Source organism: Eriocheir sinensis, unplaced genomic scaffold, assembly GCF_024679095.1.
Source record: "Eriocheir sinensis breed Jianghai 21 unplaced genomic scaffold, ASM2467909v1 Scaffold752, whole genome shotgun sequence".
NCBI classification, from domain to species: Eukaryota; Metazoa; Arthropoda; class Malacostraca; order Decapoda; family Varunidae; genus Eriocheir; species Eriocheir sinensis.
Window position 1 is genome coordinate 127,634 of NW_026112112.1, and position 22,198 is coordinate 149,831.

A 22,198-nucleotide genomic window follows, 5' to 3' on the forward strand; every position below is an offset into this window, starting at 1 on the left:
ACCGAGCCCTGAGGGACGCCACTAGTGACCGGCGCCCACTCTGAGTTAAATCCGTCAATAACAACTCTTTGTTGTCTGTTGCTCAACCAATTCGCGATCCATTGGTTTACTTGACCGTCAATGCCTATTTGCTTTAATTTATAAAGTAATTTATGATGTGGGACTTTATCAAACGCTTTCTGGAAATCAAGATAGACTACGTCCACTGATTTGGTTACGTCATAAATTGAGAAGAGATCGTTATAAAAGGTCAGTAGGTTTGACAGGCAGGATCTTTTGTTACGGAAGCCATGTTGTGAATCCCCAATTAATGAGTGGCTTTCGAGGTAACTCACAATTTTGTCTCTAATTATGCTCTCGAGTAGCTTACCTACAATTGAAGTTGGACTAATGGGTCGGTAGTTACCTGGTATTTTTTTGTCTCCTTTCTTAAAAATCGGTGTCACGTTAGCCTTTTTCCAATCCGAAGGGACGATGCCTTGTCGCAAGGACATATTGAATACGGTAGTGAGGTACGAGAGTATTTCGCTCTTTGTTTCTTTAAGCAGTATAGGATATACTTTGTCGGGTCCGGGACTTTTATTTGTTTTAAGTGAATGGAGAGCTTTAAGGACTTCATCGGTTGTTATTTCAAAATTAGGCAGTGCATGCTCGAGATTTACAATAGTACTGGTGTTGTTGGTAGCGAGAAGAAGACTGTTAGTATTAAACACCGAGGAAAAGTAATTGTTTAAAAGGTTTGCAATGTGTTGGCTGTCAGAGAGAGAGAGAGAGAGAGAGAGAGAGAGAGAGAGAGAGAGAGTAAAAAAGGGGGATAAAGAAAGAGAATAAGTAAGACATTAGAGAACATATCAAAGAGGAGGTAAAGGAGGGTGTTATGTGGTGATGAGGATAGGAGAAAGAGGAAGGGGAGAGGGGATCGAGGAGAGTAATAAAGAGATTGATTGATAGTTTATTGTTGCAAGTAAACAACAATGGAGAAGGGAGGAGGATAGCTGGGCACGATAACAGAAAACCTTATTCCGGATAACCGATAACTGATAATGGAAAACCTTATCGGTGATAACCGATATTCGTTAACTGGAGACACAAATATAGGCGATAACCGATAACCAATACCGATATAAATCCACAATTCCGATAATAGCTAGCGTTAAGTCCGACAGGCGGTGGCTGAACTGGTAGCGTGCTGGGCCCACATTCACCGCGTGATGGACGACGCGGGTTCGACTCCCCACGCTACCACCTCGGATTTTTCAATCACCGCCGAGTGGCTCAAAACTACCCACATGCTGTCCTGAAGACCACCCATCAACAAGGACTCTAGAGGAAGCCGTCCAAGCGAATCAAGAACGAGTTCCGGGGGGGCAGCATGAGCCAATGCAAGATGGCGCCATTATAAACACTCGCCTGCGCCAGAACGGGCTGGGCCGACCATCAGGCCCCACCGGGAAGAAGCCTTGGGCCGACCATCAGGCCCCACCGGGAAGAAGCCTACCAGTGTAATAGGCCGCGACGTAAAAAAAAAAATAAAAAAAAGGCGAAAACGATACTATATTGATATTTCAAATAAAAAAAACATAGATGAATTCAAATTTTCATTATCTGTATTTTAGAAAACTTACAAAACCTGAAAACCACAAGTTGACACGTACCTATGGACGGTAATACTAGAAACACCTGAACCGGTGTTATGTTATTTGGCAGCCTCACCGTCAAAAGCTGGCGATTTTGTTACAGAGCTCCGAGGTAGGTGTGAAATCAATGAAGTTCAGTTTCCCACTGAGCACACACAGAGGCAGCCTGACAGGTTGATGCGTGATGACTGGTGCAAAGTGAACCTGTTCAAACATGAGAAGGAATGCTATCCCCCAACAAGCACGTTTCATTATTCATCACATTAATGTGTGTTCCCAAATGGGAACCTTGGCAGTTAATGGGTTAAATAACATACAAACATAAGCGCAGAGAGAGAGAGAGAGAGAGAGAGAGAGAGAGAGAGAGAGAGAGAGAGAGAGAGAGAGAGAGAGAGAGAGAGAGAGAGAGAGAGAGAGAGAGAGAGAGAGAGATACACCACAACAAAGAACAAAGCAAACTTTAACAAAGAACACACACACACACACACACACACACCCTCCTCCCCATCAAGGCAAAAGGAATAAAACAACACAGCAAAGTGGGAATGTGAATATGAAACGACGCTGCAGAGAGGGAGTAATAGGAATAGGAACAGGTGGTTGGGCGGGAGTGGGAAAGGAAAGGCAGAACGTTAGCAGTAGAAGTTTGGAATACCGTGACACAACTGGAAGATGAACCTGGAATGTAGGAATCAAGAGGAATAGGAAGCAATGAAGCTTGTTGAACGGAATGGCGAGACGCAGAGTAAAGTAGGAATGGAGATGTGAGAAAGCTTGGAATACCGTGACCTATACAAGATACATCAGGAATTACTGGAACAATTGGAACTGAACCTGGAATACGAGGAAACGAAACAGACATCAGTAATAATAATTGAAAAGGAAGTGAATAGGTTGGAATAGGAGGAGACTGAAATCCGTGAAATTTGCAAGATATACATTAGGAATTAGTTGAAAAATTTGAACATGAACCAGGAATACGAGAATACGAAACACGTTAGTAATAGGTATCAATGAAGCTTGAAGGAATAAATGACTGGAAAGCCGTGAAATATGAAAAGTAGTAGTAATAGTAGTAGTAGTAGTAGTAGTAGTAGTAGTAGTAGTAGGAGGAGGAGGAGGAGGAGGAGAAAGAGGAGTAGGAGGAGGATTGAGAGAGGGAAAGTGAGAGAGAGAGAGAGAGAGAGAGAGAGAGAGAGAGAGAGAGAGAGAGAGAGAGAGAGAGAGAGAGAGAGAGAGAGAGAGAGAGAGAGAGAGAATTATGAACTATATCAAACTATTACATGATAATTAAACTATTCTAAACGATATTATCCAAACTTATTCACTCATGTATTCACTCTCTTCCCCTTTCCCTCGCCCTCCCTCTTCTCCAGGGTTGTTGATTTTTTAAATATCTTTTTAAATAAAAAAACGGATTTTTTTATTTAAATCAGATTTTTTATTTAAATCGATTTTTTTATTTTTTTTTATAAATGAAAATAATTAAATGAATGTAAACCTCAATATTCTCTACATTATTTTGCAACACTTGTTGGAGTATTCTTGTACTATATTCCATCTTTATGAGTAACCCGGCTGGCTGTTTGAGCCGATCCTGAGACTGACCAGCCGCAGCCAGCCAGCCACTGGCCAGCACAACTCTGTCTGCTCTCTTAACAGTCTAACCAGATCATGTCATGTTTTGGACCTGTCCTCACGGATGTTGCACAAAGAAACATGACAGTAGCTTCAAATGAAAGTATCAGAAAAGGCTGTGGATGATCCATGTATGCATGTGAAGTGATTCTTTGAAAAACGGGCATATGTTTCAAATATTTCCTTGACTGCCACTTCCTATAATTGGTGATTTTTGTCCCTTTTAACCCGTAGGCTTCGGCTATGGGAAAGCCGAGAAATGGCCGAGAGACGGCAACATTACACTGCATTTTGAGACTAAGAAAAGAACATGGAACGTATATCAGAGTACTCCTTTCATACCCATAAAGCCGTTAAAAATATTTACTTATACTCAAACTCCATTCTTGTTGGGTGGTGTTTGTTACAAAATAAACAGTCTCGTGACACGTGGCATCTAGCCGAGAGTCGCGTGTTGTCTACTTTAGAGGATTTGACAAGAGATTACTGTATGGATAACTAATTCAGTCTGCCATGACCTTACAGCACCACCTATGACAAATAAGCCCACCTCAAGAAAAATCACCCACCACAATGACCCAGGGCATGCATGATGGGTTGCTCCATGCCACCACCGCCTACAATTAACTCGAATTAGGCGTTTTGAGCAGAGCCCCATACGGGTTCCACCGTTTCAGCGGACCGATTCGCGGGAGCCCAAAAATGGGTCCGCCGACGCTGCCGGGTTAATAGGTTTTCTTTAGTTCATTTGAGTGTTTGGAGGGGCCCAAGACTACCCACATGCTGTCCTCATGATTGCCCATCAACCCAGACTCCAGCGAAACTCTCTAAAGAGGATCAAGTGAAGTTCGGGAGGGGGGGATTAGTCAAGCAAGATGGCGGCAATATAAAACAGTTGCCTGCGCCACCAATTGGCTGGAACCATCCAAAAGAGTAAAGATGAGGGCATATGCTGTAGCTGAGCATGGCCGCAGTGCTCATCTCCGTAACATTGGCCCTTGAGCCATTGGTGGGAAGAGCCCATCACCCCGGGACAGGATCAGCGTGACATCCGGGTTACCACAGTGTACCTTCCCCGGGCTTCCCCAGGTTCCCATTTATCCACCAGCCCAAAATGGAAGATGACCAGCTGGGTGAGCTCCACGCTGACTGCCCAGGTTGGGATTCGAACCCAGGGCCGAGGAGTCATTGTTAGGCACGCACCACTAGACCATGGAGGCACAAAAAAAAATATCCACGGGGTGAGAAACTTGCTAGATGAGGATAGACTTAAGGTGGAAAGTCATTTTTACGGTTGAAAAAATCATTTTTTTGAAAATTTACATATGAACTTGCGCGGCTCGTGCGGAGGTACTGCGCCGCACTGCCAAGCGTTAGAGCGTCATGGTGGCCTTTAATTAAATACCTACTACCCTACGCACGGGGGATTTAAACATATACTGTCACTTCTCTTTGTGTATTGTTATGCCGGACGTGTTACTTGGGTTCCGTGTCACCGTCAGGAGACTCCGTGGGAGGGAGATATGTAAACACTTCGCACAGCTTCTGTAGTTTAATATTCTTCCTTAGTAGTACACTTCACTTTGACTCTTCACTTACCACTAGCTTACTACGACTGGGACTGACTCTCTCTCGCCCTCTTCTCCTATATATATCCAGAACAGTACAGTCTGGAATATTACAGTATATTTCAGATCATACAAGAACATGTAGCAAAAATATAAATTATGCGAGTTGGCAACACTTCCCGCCTGGCGCCTGGCCGCGCCCCGTGGGGCGCGGACGGCTCGCCTTGCTCCCCGCCCCTTTGCTCGTTTCTCCGGGAGCCTTCTAGAGGCCTATGGTCGCCGGGGGAAGCTTCCAGCACAACACTATCCCCCCCTCTTAATTGTGATCGTCCCGATCACACACTTAACTATGTACAAACATAAGAGAATTAATCAAAAACATAATAATCGTCGTATCGCTGTGGACGTCTGCGTTGTCTCTGTCTTCTGTTCGTTGCCTCCTGCGCGTCTGTCTCCTGGTGCGCCTCGTCGTCGTCCGCTTCTTGGGGTGTCCCTGGAACATCTGCCGAAGCCGGGAGGTTATCTCCCTCGGCTGAAAGGGCCAGGAGGCCTACGTCGTCGTCGACCTCCTCTCGGTCCTGGACGTCCCTTGCGTTTTCGTCGGCTGCTGGGTGTCTGTAGTGTTGCTCCAGGTGTAGTTTCCCGGACCGTGGTACCTCCATAGGCGGTTGACGTGGACAACTTTCGGCTTGATCTTTTCCGTTCTCCGGATTCGGTAAGTCACGTCGGAGAGGCGTTCTAGCACAGTGTAAGGGCCTTCCCAGGGGCTCTGTAACTTCGGAGACAGTCCTTTCTTCCTCTGCGGGTTGTAAAGCCAGACTCGGTCTCCTTCCTTGAAGTCAACGTGGCTTGCCCTCATATTGTAACCGCGCTTCATGGCCTCCCGGAGAACTTCAAGGCACCTCGGACTTGATGGTGCACCTCTTCCAGCCGTTCCTCTAGTTGACGGGCAAAACTGAGGCGTCCCTTGGAAGTCTTTCCCCAGGAGGCCTTCCTATCAGTAGGTCCACCGGCAATCGCAGCTCACGTCCAAACATCAGCTTTGCCGGTGAATACCCCTGTAGTCTCGTGGGCGGCAGACCTGTAGGCCATGAAGCGCAGGCAGCTTCTGATCCCATGAAGACTGATCATTGTTGCACTGCTTGGCCAACTCTGGCCCAACGTCCAATTAAACCTCTCCACCATTCCTGCGCTGCACTGCTGCATTTTCCCGGTGGCGAGGTATAACAGAGTCAACGCCACTTTCAGCTCTGCTGTGACCACACGGCTCCTCTCAGTCCTGTTGCCAGTCACGTGTCGCACCAAGTCAGTGACGAACAACAGGCCAGCACGATCCACCAGGTGTACCTCTTCTTGAACTCGGTGTCATCGTACTCATTAAAGATGTCCCTTCTCGGGCGAAAATTCCTTGGTCGGCGCTGGCGGGGTTGTTCACGGGCTGCCATGTTTACAGTCTGACGCTTGGAACCTTCCTTGGGAGCGCTTGGGAGACCCCGCATGGCCTCCCAAGGCGGCGAGCGAGATAGGCAGAGTTCCAAGGCTTGGGAGCTTTCGTGAAACATGCCCAAGGTTTTTCGCACGCTTGGGACTCCTTGAGCACACTTCCAAGGACTTGGGAACTTTGATGAAACCCACCCCAGGAGCCTACGTCGTCGTCGACCTCCTCTCGGTCCTGGACGTCCCTTGCGTTTTCGTCGGCTGCTGGGTGTCTGTAGTTGTTCCAGGTGTAGTTTCCCGGACCGTGGTACCTCCATAGGCGGTTGACGTGGACAACTTTCGGCTTGGTCTTTTCCGTTCTCCGGATTCGGTAAGTCACGTCGGAGAGGCGTTCTAGCACAGTGTAAGGGCCTTCCCAGGGGCTCTGTAACTTCGGAGACTGTCCTTTCTTCCTCTGCGGGTTGTAAAGCCAGACTCGGTCTCCTTCCTTGAAGTCAACGTGGCTTGCCCTCATATTGTAACCGCGCTTCATGGCCTCCCCGGAGAACTTCAAGGCACCTCGGACTTGATGGTGCACCTCTTCCAGCCGTTCCTCTAGTTGACGGGCAAAACTGGAGGCGTCCCTTGGAAGGCTTTCCCCAGGAGGCCTTCCTGTCAGTAGGTCCACCGGCAATCGCAGCTCACGTCCAAACATCAGCTTTGCCGGTGAATACCCCGTAGTCTCGTGGGCGGCAGACCTGTAGGCCATGAGAAGCGCAGGCAGCTTCTGATCCCATGAAGACTGATCATTGTTGCACTGCTTGGCCAACTCCTGGCCCAACGTCCAATTAAACCTCTCCACCATTCCATCTGACTGTGGGTGCAGAGGGTGGTCCGGTCTTCTTGATACCCAGAAGCTTGCAGCACTCAGCAAGGACTGTTGACTCAAAATTCCTTCCTGGTCGGAATGGAGCTCGTTAGGCACACCGAAGCGACAGAAGAACTCCTCCACCAAAACCTTGGCGATGGTAGTGGCTTCCTGGTCAGGGATGGCGTAGGCTTCCGGCCACTTGGTGAAGTAATCCATTGTGACACAGATGTACCTATTTCCGTTCGTCGTCAGAGGCAAGGGTCCTGCTATATCCACTGCCACCCGTTCCATGGGGGCTCCAACCTGGTATAGTTGCAGTGGGGCACGGTGACGCTTCTTGGGGCCCTTCTTTGCACAGCACACCTCACACGCGTGACACCATTCTTCCACGTCCTTCCTCATGCCAACCCAGTAGAACCTTTGGCGCAGGCGACTCAGTGTCTTCTTTACCCCTAGGTGTCCGCTGGTGATGCTGTCATGCATTTCTTTCAAGACGCCTTCCCGGGACTTCACAGGTAACACCGTGGACCAGTAGTGGTCAAGACCATCATGAGAGACCCAGCGTCGCTGCAACACCCCGTCGTCTATCCGAAGAGTGTCCCACTGAGTCCAGTAATTCTTGGTGGTAGGGCTTTCTCTCGAGATTACTTCCCACCCAGGTCGCGTTGACGACTGACTCAGCCACTCCATAATTGGTCTCAGATCTCGGTCCTCCCGCTGCAGTTTTCCCAAGTCTTCCCATGGCACCTCCGCTGTCTGTTCCACTGTATTGCGGCGGCACATATTCTGGACGCTTTCCCTCTGGAGGCAATGTTGACACTCCGGTAGGCATGGGCGCCGGCTCAAGCTGTCCGCGTTACCGTGTGTTAGTCCAGATCGGTGCACAATAGTGTAGTGATGCTGCTCTAGTTTACCTATCCAGCGAGCAAGCTGGCCCTCAGGGTTTTTCAGTGACTTCAACCACCGCAATGCAGCGTGATCCGTGCGGATGGTGAAAGTTGCACCGTACAGGTAAGCATGGAAAAAGTCAAGGCTCTTGACTACTGCCAGGAGTTCTTTCCGGGTCACGCAATAGTTTTTCTCGGCTGGGGTGAGCTTCTTGCTGAAGTAGGCCACAACCCGTTCCATGTCGGCACATGCCTGAGATAGCACTCCACCAATCCCCTCATCACTGGCATCACAATCCAGTATAAAAGGCTTAGAGGGGTCTGGGTAGGTGAGTACGGGCGAGCTGATGAGGGCCTCCTTGAGCTTCTCAAAGGCAACCTGAGTTTCCGCTGTCCACTCAAACTTGCGCCCCTACTTCGTCAGGAGGTGCAGTGGTGCAGCAATCGTAGCGAAGCCTTTCACAAACCTGCGGTACTATGAGCACAACCCGAGGAAGCTCCGCAGCTCCTTCACGTTGGTGGGTGTCGGCCAGTCCCTTACCACAGCCACCTTCTCAGGATCAGTGCGTACTCCAGACTCGCTCACGATGTGTCCCAAGTATTGGACCTCCTTTTGGAACAGACAGCATTTCTTCGGGCTGAGCTTAAGGTGTGCAGCTCTAAACCGGGCGAAAACCTCTGATAGCCTTTCCATCTCCTGCTCGAAGGTCTGGCCAAAGACAATCACGTCGTCGAGGTAGATGAGTGCCGTCTTCCAGTGAAGTACCTACAGCAACCTCTCAATCAGCCGCTCAAACGTGGCCGGCGCGTTGCACAGGCCAAAGGGCATGACCTTAAATTGCCACAGGCCTTGACCGTAGGAGAAGGCTGTTTTCTCTTTGTCCTGTTCCGCCATTTTGACTTGGTGATACCCAGACTTCATATCCAGTGTTGAAAACCACTTGGAGCCCACCAAAGCGTCGAGCGTGTCGTCGATCCGTGGGAGTTGATGGTGAGATCGTTGAGGGCTCGGTAGTCCACGCAGCACCTGAGGGAACCGTCCTTTTTCCTGACGAGCACTACAGCAGACGCCCACGGGCTGCTGGACCGCTCGATTAACCCTTGTTGCCGGAGATCATCCATCACCTCATCCATCTCCTTGCGACGGGCTGGTGCCATCCTTCGAGGAGCTTGCTTCACTGGGCGGTGGCTACCTGTGTCGATGTGGTGCTCTACCAGGTCCGTACACCCCAAGTCCAGGTCTCCTGTGGAAAACACATCTGCATTTCTCACGAGAAGCTCCCTGAGCTGTTCCACTTGGGGTTCCTCTAGAGTCTAGACACTTGGAGCTCCTGTCAAACAGGTCGCGCAGGTAGTCAGGCAGCTCCTCCTGGGGCTTCGTCAGGGTTCTCCTGCAGACACAGGTTCTTGGTTTCTGGTCGATCTCTTGGCACAACCCCACCATGGTCCCTTGTTTTATTTTCTTTGGGCTGAAGGAGACATTGGCCACGACGACAGGCACTTCCGCTGCAGCAGGGTCTACCAAAGTACTGCCTACAATCACTCCGTTTTCTACCGGGCATCGACTTCCACTTTCTACCACACACAGGCTAGCCGGGGAGGCACCCGTAATTTGACAGGGTAACAGCATCTCCGACCTCGGAGGAATAATGGTGGTGCGCTTGACCGTCACTGGCAGGTCTTCCTTGTTCACAGTCGTCAGTGGCACCATCCTTCCTCTTACAGTCAGCTGCTTAGCGCGGAAGTCCAGCTCGCACCTGTGGGAGACAAGATAATCCATACCTAGGATGCAGGGGTCATCCATGTCGGCCACGTACACAGAGAGGAACTCTTCCTTTCCTCCGAGCTCAAACTTCACGTCCACTGGGCCTCTGAGCTCTGCGTAGTGTCCTGTGACTCCGCACAGTCGATGCGGCGTCTTAGGAAGCCGACGATGACTCACCACGTCAGGCCGCACCAATGTGCGTTCCGAGCCTGTGTCGACGACCACAGGCCACAACACTCCGTCAACCTTGCCCTCCACTTGGCAGGTTGTCATGGTGGTTCTCCTGCACACTGATATCTTCGGGGCATGTACAGGACAGACTGGTCGTTGCCCCCGTGAACCAGTCCTTCTTAGTTTCCCGAGTGGTGGTCCCTCGTTGGGCACATTTTCCGACACTCATTCTTCCAGTGCCCCTTTTCTCCACAGGTCCAGCACTTGGGTCCTTCCCTGGGCTTCTTCTTAGCGCCACCTTCATATTCCTTCTTCCTCTTATAGCATTCGTTCTCCTTGTGCCCAACCTTCTCGCAGTACCAGCACGTTCCTTGGAACCTGTCTGTGTCGCTGACAGCGCCCTTTCGTGCCCTAAAGCCAGAAGTCGAGTCGTCCCTGAAGCTTGACAAGCTAGACCTAACAAAGGACTCAAACTCCATGGCACGTGCCAGAGCTTCCTGCATTGATGTTGGCTTAGCTTGGTTCACTTGTATCTTCAGCTGAGGGCTGTCCAGGGCATCGATGAATTAATCACGCAGCAAAACCGTCAGCAGGTCAGGGTGGCACCTGGGTATGCCTTGTGCGCCATGCTCTCAAGGTCCTGAGCGAGTTCCTGAAGAGACTCGCCGCGCCTCCTGTTGCGGGTTCTGAACCTAACCCTGAAGAGCTCGTTCTGGTGCTTGGTCCCATATCGTTGCTCCAGCGCCTGTGCCAGCCCGCTGTAGCTGCCCTTTGTCGCATTGTCGAGCTGAGCAAGGACCTCCAGCGCCGACCCTTTCAGGCTAGTGGCCAGCTGTACCGCGCACTCTTGGTCATCCCATCCGTTCCGAGCTGCCAACAGCTCAAACTGAGCGCGGTAAGCCTCCCAGGAGACCTTGCCATCAAACTCCTGAGGCTTCTTTCTAACAGGCGAACCCAGCAGACCCATGGGGCTGGCGGAACTTCTTGCGGGGATAAACTCAGGCGAAACAGGGCTCAAACTACCCCGGACTTGCGTAGGAGAAGCATCTTGGGTACAACTAGCCCCTGCAGTCACTGGCTGTCTGTTTCCAGCCAAGCAGTCTTCAAGGGCCTTCACTCTGTCACTTACGTCACAAACTGCCTGTTCAGTACGGTTCACCCTTCCCTTCACTTCTAATATTTCTTTGTGTGTCGTCTCCCGTACCACCTCCATCTCTTTTTGAAGATTTGTGTGTTCTTTCTCCACTTCTATCAAGCGTTGTCCCAAGTTCGTGGTCACATCAGTCATTTCTCTTCGCACTGACTCACTTCCATCTTGTACTGCTTTAAGCTGTAGCTGTAGTCCTGTGAAGCGATCTTCTAGCTGTTCTTTGAGTTCTTCCAGTGTTCCTTCTTGTTGTTGCTGTGCTCTTTCTTGTTGTTGCTGTGCTCTTTCTTGTTGTTCTTTGAGTTATTGGTGTGCTCTTTCTTGTTGTTCTTTGAGTTCTTGGTGTGCTCTTTCTTGTTGTTCTTTGTTTTATTGGTGTTCTCTTTCTTATTGTTCTTTGAGTTCTTGGTGTGCTCTTTCTTGTTGTTCTTTGAGTTCTTGGAGTGTTCTTTATTGTTGTTGCTGTCTTTCTTGTTGTTCTTTGAGTTCTTGGTGTGCTCTTTCTTGTTGTTCTTTGAGTTCTTGGTGTGCTCTTTCTTGTTGTTCTTTGAGTTCTTGGTGTGCTCTTTCTTGTTGTTCTTTGAGTTCTTGCTGTGCTCTTTCTTGTTGTTCTTTGAGTTCTTGGTGTGCTCTTTCTTGTTGTTCTTTGAGTTCTTGGTGTGCTCTTTCTTGTTGTTCTTTGAGTTCTTGGTGTGCTCTTTCTTGTTGTTCTTTGAGTTCTTGGTGTGCTCTTTCTTGTTGTTCTTTGAGTTCTTGGTGTGCTCTTTCTTGTTGTTCTTTGAGTTCTTGGAGTGTTCTTTCTTGTTGTTGCTGTGCTCTTTCTTGTTTCTCCCCCTGTAGTCTCAAGGCTTCCAAAAGTTCAGTCAACATGTCGTCCCTCTGGGCAGCTTGGGAACGAGTCTCCATGGCGAAAAAATAAATGGCTACACTCCTGACACCAGTGTTATGCCGGACGTGTTACTTGGGTTCCGTGTCACCGTCAGGAGACTCCGTGGGAGGGAGATATGTAAACACTTTGCACAGCTTCTGTAGTTTAATATTCTTCCTTAGTAGTACACTTCACTTTGACTCTTCACTTACCACTAGCTTACTATGACTGGGACTGGCCCTCTCTCGCCCTCTTCTCCTATATATATCCAGAACAGTACAGTCTGGAATATTACAGTATATTTCAGATCATACAAGAACATGTAGCAAAAATATATGCGAGTTGGCAACACTTCCCGCCTGGCGCCGGGCCGCGCCCGGGGGGGCGCGGACGGCTCGCCTTGCTCCCCGCCCCTTTGCTCGTTTCTCCGGGAGCCTTCTAGAGGCCTATGGTCGCCGGGGGAAGCTTCCAGCACAACAGTATCTTCAATTTGCATCCTCTTTTTCCGATTTTTTTCGTGATTATATGTAATTATGGTACTGTATGATAGTCTCTCCACATCTCCACGCGAGAAGAGTGAGTGAGTAGCGGGGAGGCAGAGTATTGATTTTGTGGCGCGGGAGGGTACACGCTCCGCCCTCACACGTGCATTTCTCCTTGGCCTGCTTATACCGTCTTCCAGTGGATTTTCAGACACTATGGGGAAGCGGAAAGCTGTGGCTACATCAAAATAAAGCAAAGTTTGCTGGCCTAAAAAGGGTAAGATTTATGTCTCGGCTCATAATACTTGAGCACAACTTGGGATATGAGGCAAATAGATACATTGCCTATACAGGCTTCCCTTCAACTCCTGAGGCGACAATAACAAGAAAACAAATGGATAAAGCCAGGATTTCTCCACACCAACCAAAAAAAAAAGAGATATGAAAGAAAAGTCATGAGTCTGCAGATTATCAGCCAGGTGGCTTTGATGCATAAACCTGGCGACAATGAATGAGTTGGGTGGCGCCCAATGATACCCTCCCCTCTGAGGGATTGATATTTTGTCTTTTAGAATACATTGTGCATTCCTACATGTATTATAAGATACAAAAGGGGACCAGGTGCCTAAATCTACTTAGAGGAAAATCAATTGTGAGCACATCCTCCCCGTAGAAGTGACCTGAGATGACCTGAAAGAGCTTCCTTGGAAATCTGACCTCTTGAACATTACCAGAGGAGTAAGATAAGGAACGAGACAGTTGTGTTGTGCTAGAAAACATCTCTGTACCATACATTGTCACCTAAACATAAAAGTGCGTTTTTCTCAAAATGAAAATTTTAATGTAAAGAATTATATATCTCGACCAGTATTTGGACGATTTTTTTTTTCAGCATAATACTCAGAAAATAATTATCTACAAAACTGCATATTGAGATTTGGTAATGTCGAGGTTTGTAGGATCTGTGATTTTTTTTTCGATAGTTTTTACAGAAAAAATTACCGCTTGAATTGATTTTGTTTTGTGCACTTATTATTTGCGATATACAAATGATAATATGTAGTATTGTTCCTTTGGGTGTCATTTAACCCGGCAGCGTCGGTGGACCCATTTTTGGGCTCCCGCGAGTCGGTCCGCTGAAACGGCGGACCCAGTTTTGGGCTCGGCTCAAAACACCTAATTCGAGCTAATTGTAGGCGGTGGTGGCATAGAGCAGCCCACCATGCATGAACTGGGTCATTGTGGTGGGTGATTGATCTTGAGGTGGGCTTATTTGTCATAGGTAGTGCTGTAAGGTCATGGCAGACTGAATTAGCTATCCATACAGTAATCACTTGTCAAATCCTCTAAAGTAGACAACAAGTGACTCTCGGCTAGATGCCACGTGTCACGAGACTGTTTATTTTGTAACAAACACCACCCAACAAGAATGGAGTTTGAGTATAAGTAAATATTTTTAACGGCTTTATGATCATGAGAGGAGTACTCTGATGTACGGTCCATGCTCTTTTCTTAGTCTCAAAATGCAGTGTAAGGTTACCGTTTCTCGGGCACTTCTCGGCTTTCCCATAGCCGAAGCCCGAGGGTTAAATCTTAGATAAAGGATAATAATTTTTTTGAGCATGTGTACAACTTAAAAAAAAAATCCTTCAATTTTTATGAAAATTATATCAGGGGTACCTCACAGTCTAGTGTTTAAACTGTAAAAAAATCATTAGTCTAGACGAAAAATTACGCCCACAGGAGATCAAAATGTTCGAACACGACCGTAAAATGACTCTCCCCCTTAAGAATCTAATGCAGTCAATGTTAACAAGATAAGAAACTGTATGGAGTATGCATCTCATGTGTGGGGGGGCTTCATTCACACAGCTCTCCTGGACAGAGTGGAGGCTAAGGCTCTTCGTCTCATCAGCTCTCCTCCTCATACTGAAAGTCTTCTACCTCTTAAAGTCCGCCGCCATGTTGCCTCTCTTTCTATCTTCTATCGATATTTTCATGCTGACTGCTCTTCTGAGCTTGCTATACTGCTACTACACTAAACACGCGGTTGTGGGCGGAGCAAGAGTATGGGATCCCTTGTACAGCCTTGCCGCGTGTCTCCCAGCCCGCGATGTAGAAATGTTCTAATTTAAGTAAAACCATGGCAAATGTGATCAGCAAATATGCATACACATTTAATCTTAGTATTATAACGTATGGAAGAACAGTTAACTTATTATGGATAAGATATTTGTAAGCATACAAAGAAACGTGGCATACATATTTTACAGTGTTGCTAAAAATGCTATACTTATTATTGAGTTTCCTTACGTTTTGGGATGGGTAAGGGGTTTCACAATTATATTAAGATTATATCGTGTACGTTAAAATAAGCTGACATAGGTATGAAAAAAAACATTAAAATCCTCGCGGCGGTAACACTCCTTGCCAACACCCAGACACGCCCGCCATCCACACAGGTGGAGAGGTCAGGTGACTCCACTCAGGTCAGTCGGCGTCCTTGACCAGACACGATCGATATGGCTGCTCCACCAACACTCCCCCAGCATCTACATAGCCAAACAAAACAAGTTATCTTCAATGTCCGCCAGTATTTTGAACAGGAGAAGCAGAATGGAAGCACTCTTGAAGCCCTGTCAAAGGTTACTCGTCGCACAGCTGTAGCAACTCATGTCAGCGAAAGACCTGTGGAAAAAAATAACAAAGAAGCGAGAGAAAATGTTGAGAATCGCGCTCCCAAGTTTACATCTCCCAAGAAAAGGCAGCGATCAAAACCCATCATGGACTTCTTTGATAACACTAATGAAGATGTACTGCACAGAACAGTTTTGCAGTTCTACGCAAGAAAAGAAATCCCCACACTCGAAAAAATTCATGAAGAAAGGAGGGAGGGAGGAATTAAGAGAGAGAGAGAGAGAGAGAGAGAGAGAGAGAGAGAGAGAGAGAGAGAGAGAGAGAGAGAGAGAGAGAGAGAGAGAGAGAGAGAGAGAGAGAGAGAGAGGTGGTTAAAACGTGGCAACGCTGTACTGCCGCTTATTCCCTAGAGGCCTACGTCACTGCCGCACGTTTGAGCTGGTAGTAGTATAACTGCATGCCTCCCCTCCACCCGCGACACCGCTGTACGCGACTTTCTACTCATGCTCATCCCTATAGTACTGTCCAAACCCCTTATGCAGGAGTTAACCAGCATCTTCATTCTTTCATCCCTTACACTGGTAAACTCTGGAACAGCCTTCCTTCATCTATATTTCCTCCTGCCTTTGACTTGAATTCTTTCAAGAAAATTGTATCAATTTATTTACACAACCTTCAAATTTCTCTTTCACGCATACAGGCAGACAAACACATCTGGATCACGGGTGATTTCAACCTCCCCGACATTGACTGGACTGCAATATCCCCATTTGACCCTCCCGATGCTGACGCCCAGAACCCAATTATTCCCCACACAAACAGACTCCATCTACACGACACATTCGTTGACATCATAATTACATTTTCACTCTCACAAACAGTACTCCAGCCAACACGAACACATACTGTAACGCGCCCCGCTGGCCACGGTGGCCCTTTGACCACAGCACACCCTTGACCTTTGTCTCACCAACAACATTCTTAACATAACAAACACTCAGGTTGTTCCAGGACTTAGTGATCATGACATACTCATCGTTGACGCTGACCTCCGACCGATAGACATAAACAGAGACCCAGACAGATCTTCCTTTTTCAAGGGCTGACTTAGACATGATCAAACAAGACCTAACTGCCTTCAGCACCGACTTTTTTGCGACAGACCCACACACAAGACTTCCTTCCACCAACTGGAACAACCTGAAACACACCATACACACCTCAATGAACAGACACATACCACAAAAAAACATTTTCTAGCAGGTACACACTCCCCTGGTTTTCCAGGGATCTACGCAGACAACATCGCAAGAAACAAAGACTCTACAGACGCGCGCAGACATACAACACAACAGACAAAAGGACCGCCTCCAAACACCACCAAAAGACATTTTCCAAAAACATAAAAGTAGCGGAACGCAAACCCATAGCAACTTACCCCAGAGACAACGTAAGAAATAACAAAAGAAACTTTTTCAAATTCTTTAAGATGCGCAGACATGACACTAACACGATTACATCACTTAAAGACAACACTAACACATTAGTAACCAGCCCACAACACAAAGCACAAATACCCAACACACAGTTCCAATCGGTATTCACACAAGAACACAACCTGACACCAAACATGCCACACTGCCCCTTCCCCCCATAGCCCTTCTTGACATCACGACTAACGGAATACAGAAATTACTGGAAGGACTCGACACAACTAAATCCACACGCCCCGACAACATTCCCGCCTTCATCCTTAAATCCTTTGCCCCCATCCTTGCCCCCATCCTTCAGGCCATATTCGCCCAATCACTGTCATCCACCTCATTACCCTCTGACTGGCTTTTGGCAAACATTAATCCTTTATTCAAGACAGGTGACCGGACTGACCCAGCCAATTATCGCCCCATCTCACTAACATCGATTCCATGTAAAATTTTCGAACACATAATACACAAACACATAATGAATCACCTTGACGCAAACAACATCCTTACTGACTCACAACACGGCTTTCGACCCAAACGCTCATGTGAATCGCAACTCATTACTACATATCACGACATGACGAGGCTACTTGACCGACGTGACATTAAACAAGTTGACACTATTGTTTTAGATTTTGCCAAAGCCTTCGACAAAGTCCCGCACAAAAGACTGACATTAAAATTGAAATACTACGGTATTCCAGGACCTATTCTTCACTGGATCACTGCATTTCTTACTAACAGGACTCAACGTGTTCTTCTTGACGGATCTTCATCCGACACTGTCCCTGTTTCTTCAGGTGTCCCACAAGGCACCGTTCTAGGCCCCTTCTTTTCCTCCTGTACATTAACGATCTTCCACTGTCAACGCCTAACTCTTCCACTAGACTATTTGCTGACGATAGTTTACTGTTTAAAGCAGTAAAGACTACTGACGACTGCAGACTACTACAAAACGACTTGGACGCCCTCGAGCGGTGGGAGCGCACCTGGCATATGCACTTCCGACCAGACAAATGCAAACTATTAAGATTCCCCAGAGCGCAAAACCCCATCCATCACACTTACACTCTCCATAATTCAGATTTAGAATCAGTTCACACACAAGTACCTTGGTATCCATCTCTCAACTAACTTGAAATTCAACACCCACATAAACCATATCAGTGCCACAGCCAACAGAACACTGGGGCTCCTGAGGAGGAATTTACATAACTGCACACCTGACATTAAACACATAGCTTATGACACACTTGTGAGACCAACTCTGGAATACTGCTCCACGGTGTGGGATCCTCACACACACAGAAACATTGAGAGGTTAGAACAAATCAACACCAAGGCAGCAAGGTTCATTACAAACAATTACACTCGAACGCCTGGCATCACAACACGGATCAAACAACAGATAAACATGGACCCTCTTCACATACGCAGACAAGCACACAGACTTACACTTATGTACAAGATCACAAACACTCACATCGACATTGACCCACAAACATACCTACACAACGCAAACAGTCAACGTACTCGTAACACACACATATATAAATACCAAACATATCACACTAACACTGACGCATACAAGCACTCATACTTTCCATGCACCATACGTGACTGGAACAGCCTCCCTCAACAGATTTTAGACTGCGGTACAATAGACTCATTCAAAAAACAAATACACACTCACTTGTCACCACAACACACCAACACTAACAATTACACTTGAATCACTTCCCTCCCCTGCACACCCGGCTCCCCCGTCCCCCCAACAGCCAACAAATATGCGTGTTATGCACCTGTACGGGTGCCCTGCGCATTATTGTCCAGATCCAGATCCAGAATTAAGACACCTCTCCTCCCGAAATTGACCTCTCTTTTGGCCGCTCATTACTTATGTTTTTGTGGGAACAGCGATTAGCGGGCTTTTTTTTTACAGCTTTGTTCGCTGCCCTTGAGCAGTTTCTTTAGCTGTAATAAAAAAAAGAGCAAATGAACAGAGGTTGCTAACCCATGGTTGCCCTGCACACATTCTGAATGTTTTGGCTCATGATTTGGAAATTGGTAACATAGAAGAACATGTGGTTCATGTTGTAAAATACTTATAAAACCATCACTCTGCCTCAGCAAGATAACGTGAGAAAGGCGGTCAACGTCTTGTTCTGCCCCAGGACACTAGACGGACCAGGCGTGGCTGACTGAAGATGTATATCTATATTAGCTCAGGTAAATTTGTGAAGTTGACAGGGAAAATATTGATATCAAAGCTAGAGAGTGTTTTATTTGTTTATTTTTCCATTCTATATTGTTGCCCTGCAATAAGATCAAGATTTAAATCAATGAAAAAAAATATATATAAATCTTGATTTAAATCAATGACTTAAAAAATTAGATAGTTCGACAAGACTTTAAGCGTTGTGAATTTTGAATGTAGCTCAAAATAGATGTTCTGGATCGTTATCCACAAACATTCACATTCAATAAGGCTTTCATAGCGGTTGTGGGTGCTTCTATGGGTAGTTATGTGAGCCTAGTGATAGTTTGAGAAGGCCTCTGCACCGTGAATGTGAAAAACACTTATGAGCCAAAAGCGACGCAAATGTAAAATGATTTACTTCGACCTAAAACAAAAGCACCGCTTGAGAAGATTTGAGCAGAAGAAAATAATCAGTCATTTGCACCGTGTTATACTAAATATGATTCCTTGAGTCAACGAAACACGCTCTTGACTGATTGGTGCTAGCGTGGTGATGAATCTATTAGCACCATCACCACCACCACCACCGTCACCACCACCACCACCATTTCCTATTTTCACTACCATCACTTCAACTACCAAAAACAACCACTATCTCTACCACCATCACCACCACCACCAGCACCACCGAAGTCAACAGTTACTATCATTCTCTTGTTTCCCCGTCAAGGCGATTTTTCCTTCACTTTATCGACGCGGCCATTCACGGGCGAGGGAAAGGTAGTCCGATGAAGAGCCCGCTCGAAACTGTGTACACAATTACACATTTTGCCCCCGCCGCCGTCGAAAGCATTGTTGATGTGGTATCCAGAAACTGCTCAAATATTAGCCAGGAAAGAGCGGCGAGGCGTGGCGCGGGGTAGTCAACGGAGGCCGAAAAGTGACCAAGCCTGGGTGGGTCGCCGCCGAGTTTGGGATTTTTTTTGAAGGCTGTTATGACTGTTATTATTGTTATTATTATTGTTCCGCCCGTTTTGAAGAGTGTGGCGGAGGCGGGGACAGTGTGTGTGTGTGTGTGTGTGTTGCCTCACGAGGTGTCAAGTAGAGTTCAAAGGCTGCTGCTGTGTCACGCTATCAACATATACAAGTCACTGGACGCCCCCGGACACTCCGAGATGCCCGTGTCAGCTGACCATCACCGGAGCGACGGCGGGCGCAGCGAGCACTGCACACCCTGCGGGGCTCCATCGCGCTGCCTCGCCTCACACTGTAAAATGGCCGCCCCAAACACTGCCCCGCCACGGCCGGAGCTCTCACATGCTTACCGCTGCTACGTCATCTTCATACTGATTTTTTTTTTTAAACACAACGTCCACTAGGAGGAGTGCCAACAGCCCGCAGACACAGGAAAGCCGCCTACGCTAGTGTAATACGTGTGAATGAGTCACAGCGTAACGGCCATCACGTCACGGGCTGCCGCTGCCGCCCCGCCCTCCGCCACCGCCGCCACACCGCCCCGGCCCTTCGCTGCCCTGCCCGTCCCCTGCTGCTGCCCGGCGGGGTGCCTCCATTGGCCTGAAGCTCACATTACCTCGTCTCGGTGTGAGAGGCGCCAGTACCGGCACAGTATAGGGCGACAGATAAAGCACAAAGTGGCCTCTGGTGACGTGCCCGCCGCCGGGCGACACCCGTCCTTCTCTCTCGCCCCGCGCCCCGCTCCCTGCCTCTCATTCCGCGGCCCTGGCCTCTCCTTCCCCTCGTCACCGTACTGTGGGCATGGTAACAGTCACTTACGACTGCTGGCGGCTCGTCCGTGCATGAAGGGTGGCAGGAACAATGACGCTGAGGGGAGAACACAATGCCGGGGTGGGCCGCGAGCTGACCAATCACATCACACGGGTTGCACTCACGCGGGCGCCGCCGCCCATTCCAACAAACCCTCTTCTCTGCCTCCCGCCCGCTGTGCCCCACGCCGCCGCTGCCTCACGTCACTAAATCATTTACTCAATCCTCTCGTCACCTCATCTCCGCGTGAAGGGCGCCGGTAACAGCTGCGTATCCCTTAGAGCAGGGATTGGGGAGGGAGGGGAGGAGGGACTGGGTGCGCGGAACATGGCCGCCACGCGCTGGGACCCATATCATGGAGGTAGACCCATATAGCCTAGTCAAGCCCCGTTATCCTGCCCTAGCGACTCCACGCCCCATCTTCCTCGTGTCCAAATGAAAGGGTTAACCAGAATCTCCACTCTTTCGTCCCTTCCAGTAGTAAACTAAACAGCAGCCTCCCTTAAACGGCGTATTCTTAATTAAACTTTTTGCTACAACTGTCGGCTTCATACTCTGTCAAGATAGTCGAGTCGGGAGATGGGTCCCCATGCACCATGGTGACATATTTTTCTCACTTACATGTTTGTAATCCTCGAGGTGTCTAGTAAACAGATTTTTATGTTCCCGTCATGAAACTTGTCCCAAGGGGTTCTTTAGCGGCCATCTTGGATTTCCGACGATAATCAATAATCGCATAACTTTTGAGCTAGTCATCATGCAGAGACAAATGAACAATTTTTTCTGGGTAAAGTTGACTTGAGAAATTGATTGATGGGGTTATCTTTGTGATCAGGTTAAGTTGAACACATTAAAACTCGGTAAATATGCAAAAAAAAAAAAAAAAAAAGATCAACACTCATACACTTGCAAATGAGTTATTTGCATATATACAAAACTATAATAATCCGATGAGTTCTGCAATCACCGATAATTGCTAGTAATTAGGAAAAGAAATAAGATAAGCAGGTAGTTACTGAGCCTACCTGCCTACATATTAGACTTAGTCCTAACCAATAATGGGAACTTGCTACGTGAGTTGGAGGTGGGCGGAGAGTTAGGAAATAGTGACCACAGAACGGTTCGTTTTAGCTTAGACTGGGCGGTAACCCGCGAACCAAACCCAGTGTTAGTGCCAGATTTCAGAAGAGCAAATTACGAGGGGCTTGAAGACATCTTGAAGGGGTAAACTGGGATAATCTAGGGATTCATGAGGGCCAGAACTGCGGATTGGAGAGCCAGGAGAACCAGGTAGAAATGTCTTACAATAATTTAGTTAGAGTAATAGTAGAGGGGCAAGGACAGCATATACCACAGCGAACACTTAGAAAAGAAAACAATGATCCTATGGATGACTCGTGGACTAAAACACGAGATTGGGTTAAAGAAGGAATTTATCAGAAAATAAAGAATGGTGAAACACATCTCAGGGGCCGGTACGTCGAACTATCTAGATTAGTTAAGAAAACACCAGGATAGCAAAAAGGAACTATGAGATCAAAGTAGCAAATGAGGCGAAAAGTAATCCTAAGGGCTTCTTTCAGATGTATAGAACAAAAACACGGGAGAAAATTGGGCCGCTGAAAACAAACACAGGGGAGCT

The 22,198-nt window shown here is 47.6% G+C and overlaps 1 protein-coding gene across 1 annotated transcript; it reads right to left on the reverse strand.

Moving 5' to 3' along the window:
- Positions 1 to 5,014: 5,014 nt before the first annotated feature.
- Positions 5,015 to 7,114, reverse strand: LOC126994243 (uncharacterized). Its single transcript, XM_050853523.1, has 2 exons — positions 6,504 to 7,114; positions 5,015 to 5,409 (listed from the first exon to the last, which is right to left on the reverse strand). The coding sequence occupies exons 1-2, from the start codon at positions 7,026 to 7,028 to the stop codon at positions 5,212 to 5,214; spliced, it is 723 nt and encodes a 240-aa protein (XP_050709480.1). The 5' UTR covers positions 7,029 to 7,114; the 3' UTR covers positions 5,015 to 5,211.
- Between the last annotated feature and the right edge of the window lie 15,084 nt (positions 7,115 to 22,198).

Bases quoted from the DNA above. Each gene is read 5' to 3' on its own strand.
- LOC126994243 (XM_050853523.1), bottom strand. From the start codon at position 7,028: ATGGCCTACAGGTCTGCCGCCCACGAGACTACGGGGTATTCACCGGCA. The intron at 5,410-6,503 runs GTCGACGACGAC...GACCGAGAGGAG, and splicing joins ACGTCCAGGACCGAGAGGAG to GTCGACGACGACGTAGGCCT.